Consider the following 15,337-nt stretch of genomic DNA (forward strand, 5'->3'; position numbering starts at 1 on the left):
TTCTGCTCCTTTTGGCTTGTCCCCCCTCACCCCCCCCCCGTTTTTTTTTTCTTTTTTCTGTTGAGGTTTTGTTTTATACTGTTGCAAATGTTTCAATTATATTTTGATTTTTCCTAATATATTTTTTATCTTTCTGATTTTATTTTGTATTTTATTCTTTGTTATTGTACTGCTCCTTTTTTTCTTTTTACTCTTTTTTTGTGTGTGTGTGACACTGTGCAGCTTGCGGGATCTTGGTTCCCAGGATGGAGGTTGGGCCTGAGCTCCTGTGGTGGGAGCTCCAAGTCAAAACCACTGGACTAATAAAGAACCGTACACCCCAGGGAATATCAATCAGAGTGAGGCCTCCTGGATGTCCTCATCTCGGCACCATGACCCGGCTCTATCCAACTGCCTGCAAACTCCAGTGCTGGACGCCTCAGACCAAACAACCAGTAAGACAGGAATACAGCCCCACACATCAAAAAAAACCAAAAAACAAAAACGAAACTACAAAAGAATATGTTACAGGCGAAGGAGTAAGGTGAAAACCTACAAGACCAAATAAATGAAGACGAAATAAGCAACCTGCCTGAAAAAGAATTCGGAATAATGATCGTAAAGATGATCCCAAATCTTGGAAACAGAATGGAAAAAAATACAAGAAACTTTTAACAAGGATCTAGAAGAACTAAAGAGCAGACAAACAGTGATGAACAACAAAAAACTGAAATTAAAAATACTCTAGAAGGAATCAATAGCAGAATAACTGAGGCAGAAGAACAGATAAGAGAGCTGGAAGATAAAATGGTGGAAATAACTGCCAGGGAGCCGAATAAAGAAAAAAGAATGAAAAGAATTGAGGACAGTCTCAGAGTTACCATACGATCCAGCAATCCCACTCCTGGGCATATACCCTGAGAAAACCATAACTCAAAAAGACACATGCACCCCAATGTTCACTGCAGCACTATTTACAGTAGCCAGGACACGGAAGCAACCTAAGTGTCCATCGACAGATGAACGGATAAAGAAGATGTGGCACATGTATACAATGGAATGTTACTCAGCCATATAAAGAAACGAAATTGAGTTATTTGTAGAGACGTGGATGGACCTAGAGTCTGTCATACAGAGTGAAGTAAGTCAGAAAGAGAAAAACAAATATTGTATCCTAATGCATATATATGCATATATATGCGATTTAAAAAAGCGGTACTGATGAATCTAGTGGCAGGGCAGGAATAAAGACGCAGACGTAGAAAGCAGACTTGAGAGTGTGGGGCAGTGGAAGGGGAAGCTGGGATGGAGTGAGAGAGTAGCATTGACATATTATGGGGAAGGATGCACACCTCTGTGACTGTATTAAAAGTCATTAAAATGTACACTTTTACACGGCTGATTTGTATGGTATGTGAATTATATCTTAATTTGTCAGAAAAAAAAACTGCACGAAATAAATAAAAATGCTCCTTTTATCTAAGCAATGAACAGATGCAACATTGTTACCATGGGAGAGACAAAGAACTCTCTCCTTTGTGTGTCCATTTGTTTCCAAGAATGGAGAGAAACTGAGAGCAAGAATTCTAAAGGTTCCAGCAGGTGAGCATGGACACACAGTATGCGCCCGATATTTGTGGAATAAATCTTCTGCAGGTTGAATGGTGTTCCCCTCAAAAAAAAAATAGTGTAGGAGTCCTAACCCATAGTACCTCAGAGTGTGCCCTTACTTGAAGACAGGGTCTTGACATATGTAATGAACTTAGAATGTAGTCATGGGTCTGGGTGGCAATCCTATATGACTCATGTCCTTATAAAAAGGGGAGATTTAGACACAGAAATAGATGCATAGAGAAAACACAATATGATGAGATAGAGGAATAAGGCCGCTGTGTACAAGCCAAGCAGAGAGGCCTGGAACCAATCCTTTCCTCAAAAAGCGTTAACCCTGCTGACCCCCTGATCTTGGACTTGTGGCTTGAGGCAATACCTTCCTGTTGTTGAGACTACCCGGTCTGTGGTGCTTTGATACAGGAGCCTAGCACACTTGGGTCACAGCCCCTCCACTAACTGGTTGATGAACTGCCTTCTCTGAGGTCCAGGGTCCTCAAAGGGAAATCATGACTGGAGTAAAAACAGGGAATGTGTCTCACAGCGACAGCTCTAAAAAGACCTACATGAATTGAGCATATACTATTTGCCGGTTCCAACAGCTTGACCTGCCTTGCGTCATTTAACACCCGTTTTACACACGAGGAAACGAAGGCACAGAGGTTTACTGCTTATTGTTGATACATTTGCTGAACTCAGGTGCCTCCAAGTGCAGTTTACGCACTTCACCAGAAACACAACGCTCAGATTTTAAAGTCTTAATCTTAAACTTTCTTATTTCTGCTTCTTGAACGCTCAGATTTTAAAGTCTCTGAAACTTTCTTATTTCTGCTTCTTGAAAGATCCTATCTTTATGCTTAAACATGCATATGCAATGCCAACTAACACAATAGAAACGGGGTGGGGGAAAGTATTCCTGAGACTGGTCGAAAAAAAGAATGCTTTTCAGGTTGCCTTCAGAAAGTTTGGGGGGAAAAAAGAAAAAGAGCAATCAAAGACAGACGAGACATAAAGGAAAAACGGCCAGGCATTTTAAAACGTCTTATTATTTCGGCCCTTTCCTATCAAACTTCGGCGGGGGGGCTGCTTCGACCAGCCAGGGACGCTCGGGGGATAAAGGCGGAAAGGATGCAGACCTGCGCGCCACTGCGCATGCGCCTTACGAAGCACGCAGGAAGCCGGGCGGGCAAGACTGACACGGAAACCTGCCCGGCGTCCAGGGACGGGCGCTCCGGGCCGGGACGAAGCCACCGGGGTCCCCGTAACTAAGGCCACCTGGCTACCCATTTACTTGGTGGCTCTCAAGGATGCCAACCTGAGCATCTATGCACTCCTTCCGTCAACCCCATGCGCCGTCGTCCCTCCACGCCCTCCCTCCTTCCTCATGCCTTTTCCAAATTCGAGCCAGGCATTGGCACCTAGATTAGGAACTCGGCTCTGCTCCGCCCCTTGACTCAGCGTCCCAGCCCGTTTACGGGTGTGAAGTGAGCGGGCGGGGGTGGTGGTGGATGCGGGCAAACCTGTCGCGCCCGCGCGTGCCGCTTCTTAGCCCCGCGGCGACGGCTGGGGTGACTGTTCTCGGCGCGCGTGCGCAGGACATGCCGGCGCGGCCCACAGTGCGCGGGAGCGGCTCCGGTCGCGCATTCCAGGACCCTCGGAAGGAGGCCAGACGCCGGCGAGCCGCGGAGGCGCCGGGCGCGCGATTTTTGAGGAACCGCGCGAGGACGCTTGAGGCGCGCGCGCGCAGAGCGGCTCGGGGCGCACGGGGCTTCACGGAGCGCGCGTGCGCGAGAGCGTCCCGGGGCGCGTGCGCGAGGAGGCCGGGGGCGGCGCGTGCGCAGCACGGCTCGGGGCGCGCGGGGAGGCCCGGAGCACGCGTGCGCGCGCCTCTTCCCCCCACCCCCCATTCGGCCGAGACGGCGGCACAATGGCGGCGCCCTTTCCCCCACTGCGTCCCGTCACCCACCTGCTTTTTGACCTGGACGGCCTCCTTCTGGGTGGGTAGCCTGCGGCCGCCTCCGCGAGGGCTATCCGGGGAGGGCGTGGGCGGGGGGCACAGGCTCTAAGGGGAGGGGGCCGCGGCGGGACGGTGTGCGGGGCCCCCGGGTTGGCGGGCGGCGGGGGTGCAGGGCCCACGTCAGGCCGGCCGCGCTCGTGGCTGAGGCGTCGACGGCGCCCGGGGCAATTACTTCCGGCGGCCGCGCGGCGCGTGGGGACGGAGTGCGTGGGGGGCGGTGCGTGAGGGCGCGGTGCTCGGGGACCACCGCGCGGGCGGGAGGTTGGCGTCGGGCCTCGGGGGCCGCGGGCGCTGCGCGCGCAGCCGGGCCTCCATTTCCCCGTCTGCACCCCGGCCTCCAGGATCCCTGCCGGCTTGCTCCGAGGTGCACGCACCTTGCTCGTAGCATCCTACAGGGCAGGGTCCTCCACCCGCCGATTTGGGGGCCTCTGCCGACGTCTGGAGGCGTTTGGGGTGGCCTAGCTGGAGGGTGGGAGTTTACTGGCGTCCAGAGGGTAGCGGCTGGGATGCGGCGGACCCTCTCGCGGTGCACAGGACCGCTCCACGCCACCGCGACTGCTCCAGACCCAAGTATCTGTAGCGCGGAGGCGGCGGAGGAGCCGTGCTCAGCGGTCTGGCTGGTCCGAGTGACTCCCAGCAGGGACATCACCGGGGAGCAGCAGTTTTGCAGTGCAGAGCCCGGGTCCCCACCCCACAGCTGCCCAATCAGAATCTACATTTTCACCCAAGTGCCGGAGAGTTGGAGGTGCACACCCGTGCTGTGGCTTTGAGCGGTTAACAATCCTGTGCGCGCCGAACAGCCCCGTAGTCGATGGTGGTAGGCATGAACTTACCCACCGAGGCGAATTCAAGTAGCATTCGTAGAAAACGCTGCATTTATAACTCAACAGAGAACTGCTGTGAGCTCTACCCTACAGCTTGGCCGTATGTTTCATGACACTACGCGGTGTTACGGGGTTAGGAAACGCGTTCTGACCTCATTGTCTCCGGAGGGCTTCCTAGGACTTGAAAAATGTCTGCATGCTTTACGTAGGCTACTAACCTGGTGGAGGTGTGCATACATCAGTGCTGCCCTCAAAAAATCCTGCAAGGTGGGAGGAGATGTTTGCACTGACTAATTAAAAACAAAATCGGCACCACTCAGAGAGGGAAAGTTACTTGCCCAAGGTCACACAGCTAATAAGGGACAGAACTGAGAAATGACTCCAGATCGATCTGATTCTAAATATAAGTGATATCGTGCGCATTTTACAGGGGGAGTGTGACCTTGCCCCCATGATCATTTGGCTCACTGGTTCAGTAGTAATGGCACTGATTTTTTAAAGGCACACAAAAAAGTCTTATTTGTATGGACCCAGAGATATAAACGAATGAATTCCTAAGGGGGAAAATAAATTCCCATAGAGGTAGAACAGTGTATGCAGCTACTAAATCTGAAATGACTCAATTTCAAAAAGCATCTGGGATTCGTAAGTAGAGTTTGGAGACGTGAGTTTTCCTGCTCAGGTGGTCAAGTTAAATTGTCAGATAAATTCCTTATCCTGTAATGAAAAGTCCAGAGAACATGTTTTGCTAGTCTTAGGAATTTTAATACAAACTGAGGTGTCCCATTAAAATTCAATTTATTAGACTTCTCAATGAGCTTGATGCTTCATCCCCACTCAAGGTGCACACATACCTGTTCCCCGAAGCCATGAATGTGACTTACGTGGTGGTGCCTGCAGGGGTAGTTATCAACCAGGGTCTCCTCTTGGCTAGTTCAGGCACGTTTAAAGTTTATCAGGCATTGGTCTGGCACTGTTACCCGATCCTCTGAGCTGGTCAGAGAAACAAGAATTAGTGGCCTTTGGGAAGATAAGAGCTGGCTCTTCTTTCCCGCTTCGTTCTCTGCCCTTTACCTCATTTCACCCTGACTCTTTGAGGCGGTAAGGCCTTGCAGAACTTTATCAGAAAGGCACCTTTGCTTATTCTTTTTTTTTTTTTTTTAACAAAATGTCTGGTATAAAACACCACTTTCCAGAATGTGCTCCTTTACCTCATTTAATCTACTTGATTATACCTGTTCTAATTCTTAAGCACCTGACTTCAGTTGTCTGTTGTTTGCATAACAATGTATCCTCAGTTTATTATGAGGTGTTTTTAGGTGGGCCTGCTTTTCAGAATTGTGAATCCATTTCCCTAGGAAGTTCTGTTTGTTAATGTAGCCCCAACCCTTGTATTCTCAGGGAAGTGCAATTGAAAATAAAGAGTTGCGTGGGGAAACTTGTTTAACCGGAGGAGAATGAGGAAGTTAGTGGAGATATTTGCAGAAATGTTGACCAGAAACCCAGGGTTACTTTCTAGTGCTTTTGAAATGTTTGATGCTGTTTTCCTTTCAATTTTTGGAATCTGTTTTTGTTGACAGAGGTAACAATTAGCTGTGAGCTAGGTAGTAATTTTGACCCTCAAATGCCATTTAGAGACAGAGACCAAGGGGACTGAGATTATTTATGAACAAGGTTAAGATTTTTTATTTTTTATTTAATTTTTTGCTGTACGCGGGCCTCTCACTGTTGTGGCCTCTCCCGTTGCGGACGGAGCACAGGCTCCGGATGCACAGGCCCAGCGGCCATGGCTCACGGGCCCAGCCGCTCCGCGGCATGTGGGATCTTCCCGACTGGGGCACGAACCCGTGTCCCCTGCATCGGCAGGCGGTCTCTCAGCCACTGCGCCACCAGGGAAGCCCGGACCATTCTCTTTAAGAGACAAGAAAGTTGGTGGTCCAGAGTCCTGCTATCTGATAGGAGTAGCACCACGTAAGATTTTGTTATAGCAATATTAAAGAAGCAAAAAGACACAGAGGAAATGAACTTGAATGGTACTATTTTTCCTATCCTGACACATCCAAAATATTGTTACTCAACACATGATTAGTAAAAAAAAAATAGTTGAGATAGTTTACGTTCCTTTTTTGTTACCTAGCCTTTGAAATTTGTGTGTATCTTACACTCACAGGGCATCTCAGCTCAAACTAGCCAGATTTCATGGGTTCATTTGCCACGTTTGGCCAGTGCCTACCGTATGGGACAACCCAGGTACAGAGCCTTAGGAAGCAACTCACTGATGCCTGCTGTTGATAACGGGGCCAGATGGAGGATGCATGTTAAGAATATTCAGAATTAGGAATGCTGATATATGTAAAATGTGGTATAGATAAAATATGCTTTCTAGGAGTCTGTTACAGTAATTAAATCCTTAAAGAATCAGCCAGGAAAAATAAAAAGCTTATTTTCAAATGTTTAAAAAATAAGCAGAAAAATAATACGATAGATCTGTGAGGGGAAATACGACTCTTTGCAGTGTCGATTATAATTGACCACGTCTCCATAAACACACAGAGATGGCAGGATTTTAATGGGTGACACCTGGCTTCTACTTCACCTTCACGTAGAGGAATAGATCCCCTGTCCTGTACCTGTTTGTACTCCTTTAGCTTCCTGCTTGCCAAATATTAATCATAGCACTTGAGACCGTGTGGAAGTGCCCGTTTCTCCGTCTGGGGCCCAGGGTACAGCGTGAACTCTGGGTGGAGGTGGGACCTTGGTGGTGCTCCTGGGGCTCAGGGATCCATTGTTGACCGAAGCAGCTCGCAGCCCTGCCCAGTCTTCTCGGAATCCGCTGTCACCCGTTGTCCTCCGGCTCACCTCACCTACGCTGGTTTCTGTGGGCGCTGGGATCTCCACAAAGCTGATGACAAACACAGGATCTCCCCGTACAGCTGTAGCACACGCCCTAGATGAGTTTTCGGAAGAGCTTTCGTACATTGTATTTGACCCTGTGTAACACGTACGAGGTTTAAAAGTGGAGATGATGAGGTTTTCGGCGTCCATGGGTTCCTATCCTGTAATGTGACTCAGTCCAGACGTTCCCAGAGAGTCTCAGGAAGGTAGAGCAGAATAAACGCTCGTTCGGGATGGCCGGTGTGAGGTTATTATCTGCCCTTAGGGCTCCCAGAGACACCCTCACCCCGTCCCTGGCTTGTTGTGTGCCTTGGGGTCTCGTCACGGATGTCAGGGCACCTGTGCTACGGCACGTTCCCCTTCTCTCTGCCCTGCCCCCAACCCCCGGAACTAAGGGCACACGCTCGCGTTTGATGTCACCTTACCAGGCGACATTTAGGTCCCTTCTACATTTGCACAGGAGGTGGCGGAAATTCGGAGGCCAGTCTGAGGCCTTGTGGCCGAGCAGAGCCCACGCAGAAGGGGGCCCTGACTTGTACTTTCTCAGTTTGGAGTAAGACACTGGTAGGGGCAGGCGAAGGTACCCATGGACTCTGTTGAATGTCAGGAAATTCATCAGGAATAAGAAAGCACTCGAGGGGGGACCGAGGTGGGTAAACTCAGGTCCCGTTGGCCGTGCTTCCTAATAGACCTGAGCCGCGTCAGCCTTTCCCGTGTTCCCGTGGTTAGTGGTTCTTACGCACCACAGCTGCTCCCATTTCTAGATTAACAGGAAGGTGAGATCAAAGTTGCAAAATTCTGCAGGTCAATGGGAGTTTGGTCCAACTGGTAACACGACTAAAACCTTCAGCAGGTTTCTGTCAGTGCAGGTGTGGAGTGCCCGTTCCCTGCTTCCTCCTAGCTTCCTCGTCCTCCTCATAGTGTGCTTTTATTTAGAATCTTAGCTGTGCAAACTTTTTTTTCCCCCCCTCTCTCGAACCTATTTTTCCTTTCTTCTCCTTGGAAAGCTGTGTGTGGGGGATTCTTTGGTCACTTTTGTCTTTCTGATTATTCTCTGCTTTCTCTGATTCTGTTCCTTTATTTTTTCTTGCATTTTTAAAGCTACTATAATTTATCCATTACACTGTGTCCTATTTCAGGGGGTAGAGATTTAATGCAATGTAAAAGAGCAAGGGAGATGATGCCCCCAAGAAACGTCCACCAAAGGCACTCATTACACAGGTGCCCAGGTGACTTTTCACAGCTTTGTTTGAGATGTTTGAAAAGTGATGGATACCTAGCCTGTAGCTGGAAGGTGCAGTAGTGTTATAGCAGAATGGCTTACAGTAGAAGATAAAGCTCTCACTGTCAGCTGTATGTGAATACCGGCGACTCATAATTCCGGCATTTCATATATTAAAAGCTTCATTTAACTGTGTTAAAATGGGGGGGCAATGCTGGTCTGTGGTTTAATAAAGTTGCCTTTGGGGTGTCTAAGGAGAATTTTCTTGAAAACATAATAATTGTGACACACATGCATTTCTGCTCCAGAAATGTCTTCCCCCTTTGGCTTTGCCGAGGTGGACGGCCATCCTAACACCTCTCAACGTGCGTTCTGAGTGTCTGGCAGGTACGTGCCCACCTGCCTTCAAGGTGCGGCTCCCACACATCCTTCGCTCTGCTGCCTGCGGTCAGTAGCTAAGTGTCTGCGCGGAGAGGGGCGCACACCTGGGGTGAGGATGGTCTGCCCCACGCCCTTGCCTGGAGGGAAGTTCCATCGGCCTGGCTCCTGGCACTGGGCTGGCCAGTTGATGTCCCTTGACTCACCTCTCTAGGCCTAGAGATCAGGGCTGGATCCAGAGGCAAAGCAGAGTCTTCTCGACTCCCAGTCTGCCCACTGTCCAGTCTGTACGCGAAATGAGAGCAGAGTGTCATAGTTTGCGCACCTGAGCTTATCTGGGGCCTTGGAGACGCATTCCAAAGTAAGCAGCAGGCTTCCGTCTCTCCGCTGCCATCATCGTGTGCTTGGCGAGAACTGGGCACCATTGTGCTCTCTGGACCAGCATGTCCACCCGGTAGAACTGCCTGCCGTGGAGGGAATGTTCTGTATCTGAGCTGCCCTGGACGGGAGCCACAGCGGGCACCCAGGCACATGAAATGCTGCCAGGGCAGCTGACGAATTGAACTCTTCCTTTTTTAGTTTTACTTCATTGAAGTAGCCACTTGTGGGTACCGTGGTGGACGACGCAGCTCTAGAGGAGTGAGTTCACTCATTCCTTTTCTGTTCGGAATATACTATGCTGGGGGCTGCAGGGGGTTCACAGCAAGTCTCTTCTTCGTAGTGGTCTTGGAGTCCGGCTGGGACACAGCACACGCGTGAATCTCTGAGTAACTGCTGGCGGTCAGCGCGGCAAGGGCAGGAGAAGGGGCGGGGTAGTCACTTGCACTGAAATCACTGGGAGGTTGTGCTCTCGAGGGCAGATGGGAGGACAGTGGGTATTCCAGACCGGGAGGACAGATGGCTGAGCAGTACACACGCTTTCAGAAGCAGAGAAGCGCTTGTTTTGATCACGCAGAGAGTCGTAGTTAAAAAAAAAAAAGAAAGAAAGACTTGTTATTAACGATGGTGTTGAAGTGTGGGGGTGAGGATGATCTCTGCCTGGTGGATATTACTCTGGTGTTTTCCACACTGGGTTCCAGACGGTAGTCAAGTCCCTTTAGCCTGTTTTGAACGAGAAAACCTCGCCCCATCCCCTAGCTGCATGGCCTGTGTTTTCGCCGTGAGAGGGGCTCTTGGAAGAGCGCGGGCTGGTTCTCTCAGAGGATGTTCCGCGTTCCGGATTGGCCTGCTGGTTTCCTCCTCCTGCCACCTCGCTTGTTCTCCAGCCCTCGTATTCCCTCTGATCCAGACCTCGTGCCCGTGCCTCACTTGGCCTCCCTCAGCCGTTTCTGCCAAGAGCGTACTGCACCAACTCACGGCCTTTTGGGGTAGATGTTCCATGTGGTCAGTGCCCTCCTTCGAGTAAAGTCTTGTCTTATCAAGACAGCTCTTGTCTTCCGTGGTAGTGCATGGGATGTTTCAGTGAGAAGCCAGGAGCCTGAGGGACCCGGTATCGGCAGTGATGTAATGCCTGTGCGTCCCGAAGGCGTGAACCATGAGGCAGAAAGCCGGGCAGGGGTGCTTGCGGGGAAATGGAGGGCCGCCCGGCCACTGCTCACCCTCAGGAAGCCAGGGTGGCTCTGTGAGATGGACCCCCTTGCATCCCTGCAGCTCTGCCTGACTTGGACCACGTGCCCTGATCTCTGCCAGCGGTGTTAGGGGACGGGGTCCAAGGGCATCCCCACCTTTGCCATCAGACTCATGAGAAAGCATACATTCATCAAAGCAAATACGGTTGCCTGCACCGTGTCCACTTTTGCCACGTAAACCTTTCCAGCAGAGCCGTATATTTGTCAATCATAAACCTTTCCAGCAGAGCCGTATATTTGTTAGTGTGGTTCTGTGTTCCCCACCATTTATATATGTTTTCCCCACGCCACCAGAGCAGCATTCATGGCTGCTTAAAAGCAGTTAAGTTCTGGATTTCTAAATATCATACCCAAGGAAAGGAACCAAGACTCTGGGGAGAAGAGGCCAGTTCCAGACTGGTGCCTGTGAAACCCAAGATGAGCGTGGGCACCTTTCCAGAGCCAGGGCAGGGGGTCCCACTGGCGAAAGGCAGGGTGAGTGGAAATCAAAGGAATAATGACTGTGATGGATTTTAAGACTCTAAGTTTTTAAAAAAGCAATCTGTGAGTCACGATCCTTAAAAGAAAAGAGAGGGGAGGCATGGGCAGCGGGAGAATGCCAGTTAATATGGAAAGAATAGTCGAATTCGTCAGGTCGCCGTCTTGCAGGCCTCACTGTCCATGCTTCAGACAGGCGGCACTGGTGGAAACCAGGACCGTTGGGTTCACTGGGGGCGAGGGTGTTCAGACAGAGCCAGAGTGCCACCCCGACAGGGTGCTGACACACAGCACAGGCGGACACGCAGCTTCGTGATGGACAGTTCTGGGGACCACCGCTTAAACGACGCATCCCACTCAGCCGTGTCAGCGGGGGAGCCGCTGGCTGCCCTGTGCTGCCACAGCAGTTTACCTGAGTCCAGTCGAACTTCTAGGTGTCCTTTCTAGTCTGGAGGGACGGAGGAACGGACCGGCCAGATCCAGAATGCAGGGCATTCTGCAAGGTCGCTGGGTGGACTGTTGAAAGTGTCCGATGTCACGGGAAATGACTGGGGTGGGGTGCTCTAGTTTACAGGAGGCTAAAGGGACCTGAGTACCAAATGCAGCGGATCTTAGATTGGGGTGGGGGGAGATCTTGTAGAAGACATTTTCGGGGCAGTTGGAGAATGCGGTGTGCAGTGGCTAATTAGATGATGTCATTCAGTCGTTGCTGATTGGCCGGTTCTGGTGCTAGTCATGGCTGTGTAGAAGAGTGTCTTTATTTGATGGAGAAGCATGCAGAGGTATAAAGGAATAAATGGCAGAGTATCTGCAAATTTTTAGGTTTATTGCTTACAGATGTAGGTTATATGGGTCTTTTCTGTGCTTCTTTCGACTTTTCTATGTATTTGAAAAAAGTTAAAAAAAAAAAAAAAAAGGAATTGGAGGATTAAGCCTGAAGCACGAACCCCTGAAAAACAAAACCAAACTATGAAGTAGTCATCAGTCGATTCTATTTAAAGAGACAAGAATATAAAACGTACATCTTTACAAGATTCGCGTGAACAGTGTAAAATAAACAGTTCCAGAGCCTTCGGCTCCCTGGAGAATTTAGGTGGCAGTGCATTCCCTGGTGTCATGTGATAGCAGAAGACAGTTGGAAAAGAAGAGACCCCTTCACTGTTCTCATCCTCTCTATCCACTTCCTTGTCTTTTTCTCACAGTGCGCTTGGACCTGGGCCCCAGGATTTGTAAAGACATTCGTGTACCGAATTTTCTTTTGGTGGAATCTTAAAATGGCAGCTGATATTTAGTCAGGAGATCACACTGAAAAAAAAAAAGAAAAAAGAAAGAAAAGCTTCCTAAATGACTTACCAAAGTAGCCACCCACACCGGTCCCTGCATCTCACACGGTGTGCTGATTAGACCTGGTGACCGCCACGTCCCTCTGGAGCCCGTCAGCTGAGCCCCGGGCCCCCGTGACTGATTCTCCTGCAGCTCTCAGCAGATGTCTGCAGCTGCAGGCCGGGGCTGCTCTCATCCCTTACTCCTTGTCAGCTGCCAGGGTCCAGGGAAACCTGAGGTTGGCGCTTGAGCTGGAGTGAAGTAATGAGATGGGTGTTAACAGGGATGCCCGCATGTTGTCCACGTTCCCTGGGCTGGAGCAGTCCCTGGCGTGAGGGCCCTGGGGGCTACCTGTTCGTACCTAGACGGGGTTCCCTTTCCCTTGTTCATCTCGATTTCAGTGGCTTGGAAACCTTTCTGCTCTTGCTTTAAAAAAAGGAAAGTCACTTGGTTACTGAAGAAATGTTTTGTGCCAGCAAGATGTTATTCGTATTTCTGTTCTGGCCACACATAGTCATGAATTTCAGTCGGTCCCCTAGTACGTTCCTGTCTTCTCTCTGCATCTCTTATTTCCCTTATTTATCTTACCACGAAGCATTTCCTTTGGTTGCATTGACAACATTTATTTTTTTGCATGATGACTACATATAATCAAGGCAGATTTCAAACCAGCTGAGTTACTGCCTTGTGCCACCGTGTATTTTGACCTTGGTACCGACATCTTGATGACCACACATCAGCTTTTAAAGTGGTAGGTTCAAGGGACTGGCTTTTCAGAGTGGAATTCTAGTCGACTTTGAGATGTGCTTGGACAACCCAGCGAGCTGGCTGGAGAGCCCAGTGAAAATCAGGCCCGGTCTCTCCTACTTGGTTGTTTCGTCCCGTATCTGTGTGGGTAGCACTCGTGTCGTGTCAGAACTCCTGGACGCCTCTGTTGCCGGGCAGCCCTCACTGGTACAGGTGCCAGTGGGAGTCCTTCCTTAAAGGCCAGGTAGCTGATGGCGAGTGCTTTAGTTTTATCTCAGACGGGCGATGAGGAGACTGCCCACAACCCCCTTGGCTGACGGAAAACGTTAGGTGCTGCTTGGATGAAGCTTGGTTCACTGCGCCCCGGGGTACTTGCCCTGCCTGCTGACTTGGTGAAATTCCCCATCCCCTGGTGTTCTCCCCAGGGTCCTGCCCGTGCCCACCTTCAGCACATCACAGATGGTGTGGGACGTCTTCTGGGACTTCAGCATCTCATTAAGATATAAAAGCAGTCAGATCCAAGATCACGTGCTAGCTGACCCAAGGCCCTTACGGCACTGTTTAACGTGACTTTGCAAAAGAGATTTAATCATCCAGATACATGATGCAGCCCTTCTTCATACCATTAATATTTATTATTAGATCAAGTAAAGGAACATCCTCACTGAGTGAGCAGATGGCCCTTCTCTGAACTTCATATCTTTATGTAATCGCACCTGTAATACTGAATAATAAGGGTGGCGTATCTGTCTTGACATTTACAATATCGTTTCTGCTCGTTGGGCTGGGAGTACAGTCAGGGTCCTGAATTTGAGGGTGTGCTTTAACACTGGCCTCTTCGTCGGTGCCCTAGTTTGGGGTGAGTTTGCAGGACGCTGCAGGCATCCTTTTGTCCTTCCCATCACTGGTGCCGCCCCCCGGGCTCGGCCCTGGCCCTCCCTTCCTCCCGGGAGGAAAGGCTTCCTTCTCTTCTGGGTGTAAGCAGCTCTTCCTCCTCCTTCTTCTTCTTCTTCTTCTGATGCTTCTGTACCTCAGCATAAAGTGTGCTACATCTGTCATTTCAACAAAACCTCTCGGGCTTCCCTGGTGGCGCAGTGGTTAAGAATCTGCCTGCCAGTGCAGGGGACTCAGGATCGAGCCCTGGTCTGGGAAGATCCCACATGCCGTGGAGCAACTAAGCCCATGTGCCACATCTACTGAGCCTGTGCTCTAGAGCCCGCGAGCCACAACTACTGAGCCCATGAGCCACAACTACTGAGCCACACGCCTAAAGCCCTGCTCCGCAACGAGAGAAGCCACCACAATGAGAAGCCCACGCACTGCAGCGAAGAGTAGCCCCTGATCATCGCAACAAGAGAAAGCCCGCGTGCAGCAACAAAGATGCAACGCAGCCATAAATTAAAAAAAAATAAACAAAACCTCTGCTCCCTCATTGCCGTGTCCTGCGCACAAACTGCCTTCCGCCTGCGTCCCGTGGACGTCATTTGCACGAAGGGAGCAGTGACTTCCGTGATGCCAGACCACTCGGCATCTTTTCTTATGTTTCCAGAACTTTCTGCGTCATGGGCCACTGCCCCGCTCCGTCCTGGGGGATCTATCTCCGTGGCTTCACTTCTCCTTGTCTGTCTGTCCTCCTCTCCGCCTCTGTGTGGGGCCCTGGACTGGGCTGTGGACCCCGTCTCTCGGAGATCTCTTGTGGATGCACGGCCTCAGTGACCGCTCTTGCTCTCGGGCCTCCGTCCACACTTCCCGGTGCCCGCGGGCTCTTCCACCCAGAGGTCGCACCCAAGCCCCGGGTTTCAAGCTGAGCCCAGAGCTCTCGGCCACATCTGCCGTCTTGCGTGCCCCGTGAGCCGCCCGCATTGGAGACTGGCAGGGACCTTCCTGTCTTCCGGTCCTCCCGCCCCCCTCCCCTCCCAACATGCCAGTACTGATTCCTCAATATTCAGAGCCACGTTTGTGTCCTTCAGCTGCCGCCGCCTTTCTAAAGGCCCTCCGTCTCCATCCTCCGTGGTAACGGTGAATATTTACCACGAGCCTTCACCGCGAGCCCCGCGCCGCCGTGCTCACCTTGCCCGCCTCGGCTGTGTCCCTGGCAGCAGGCCGACGGCACCCTGCGCTGGCCATCTCGGCTTTGCCCATTTTGCAGGTAGGGAAGCGAGGCTTCCTGAGGTCAAGCGACTTAACCTCAGAGGCAGTGCCTGACAGGTGTTGCCCCCCGCCTCCTCTCGCAGCT

General features: G+C 50.9%; 2 protein-coding genes across 8 annotated transcripts in view; one reads left to right on the forward strand and one right to left on the reverse strand.

The window, feature by feature from the left end:
• Positions 1-4,234, reverse strand: part of STS (steroid sulfatase) — a 172,133-nt gene extending 167,899 nt beyond the window's left edge. For 4 of the 7 annotated variants that reach the window (XM_060086662.1, XM_060086656.1, XM_060086658.1 and 1 more), the window contains exon 1: positions 3,557-3,762. Coding sequence is in view for 1 of the 7 variants with exons in the window: in XM_060086655.1 (XP_059942638.1) it covers positions 3,982-3,995 (14 nt within the window). In the remaining 6 variants the exon portion in view is untranslated. Of the gene's footprint in view, positions 1-3,110; positions 3,317-3,556; positions 3,763-3,981 lie in introns of those variants that run through there. The other 3 variants (XM_060086655.1, XM_060086657.1, XM_060086659.1) reach the window with 2 other exon arrangements.
• The window catches only part of PUDP (pseudouridine 5'-phosphatase), a 71,104-nt gene continuing 59,241 nt past the window's right edge, over positions 3,475-15,337 (forward strand). The window contains exon 1 of the mRNA XM_060086664.1: positions 3,475-3,587. Coding sequence (XP_059942647.1) covers positions 3,518-3,587 — 70 coding nt within the window. The 5' untranslated portion in view covers positions 3,475-3,517. The remainder of the gene's footprint in view (positions 3,588-15,337) is intronic.

This window comes from Mesoplodon densirostris, chromosome X, assembly GCF_025265405.1.
Source record: "Mesoplodon densirostris isolate mMesDen1 chromosome X, mMesDen1 primary haplotype, whole genome shotgun sequence".
NCBI lineage: Eukaryota > Metazoa > Chordata > Mammalia > Artiodactyla > Ziphiidae > Mesoplodon > Mesoplodon densirostris.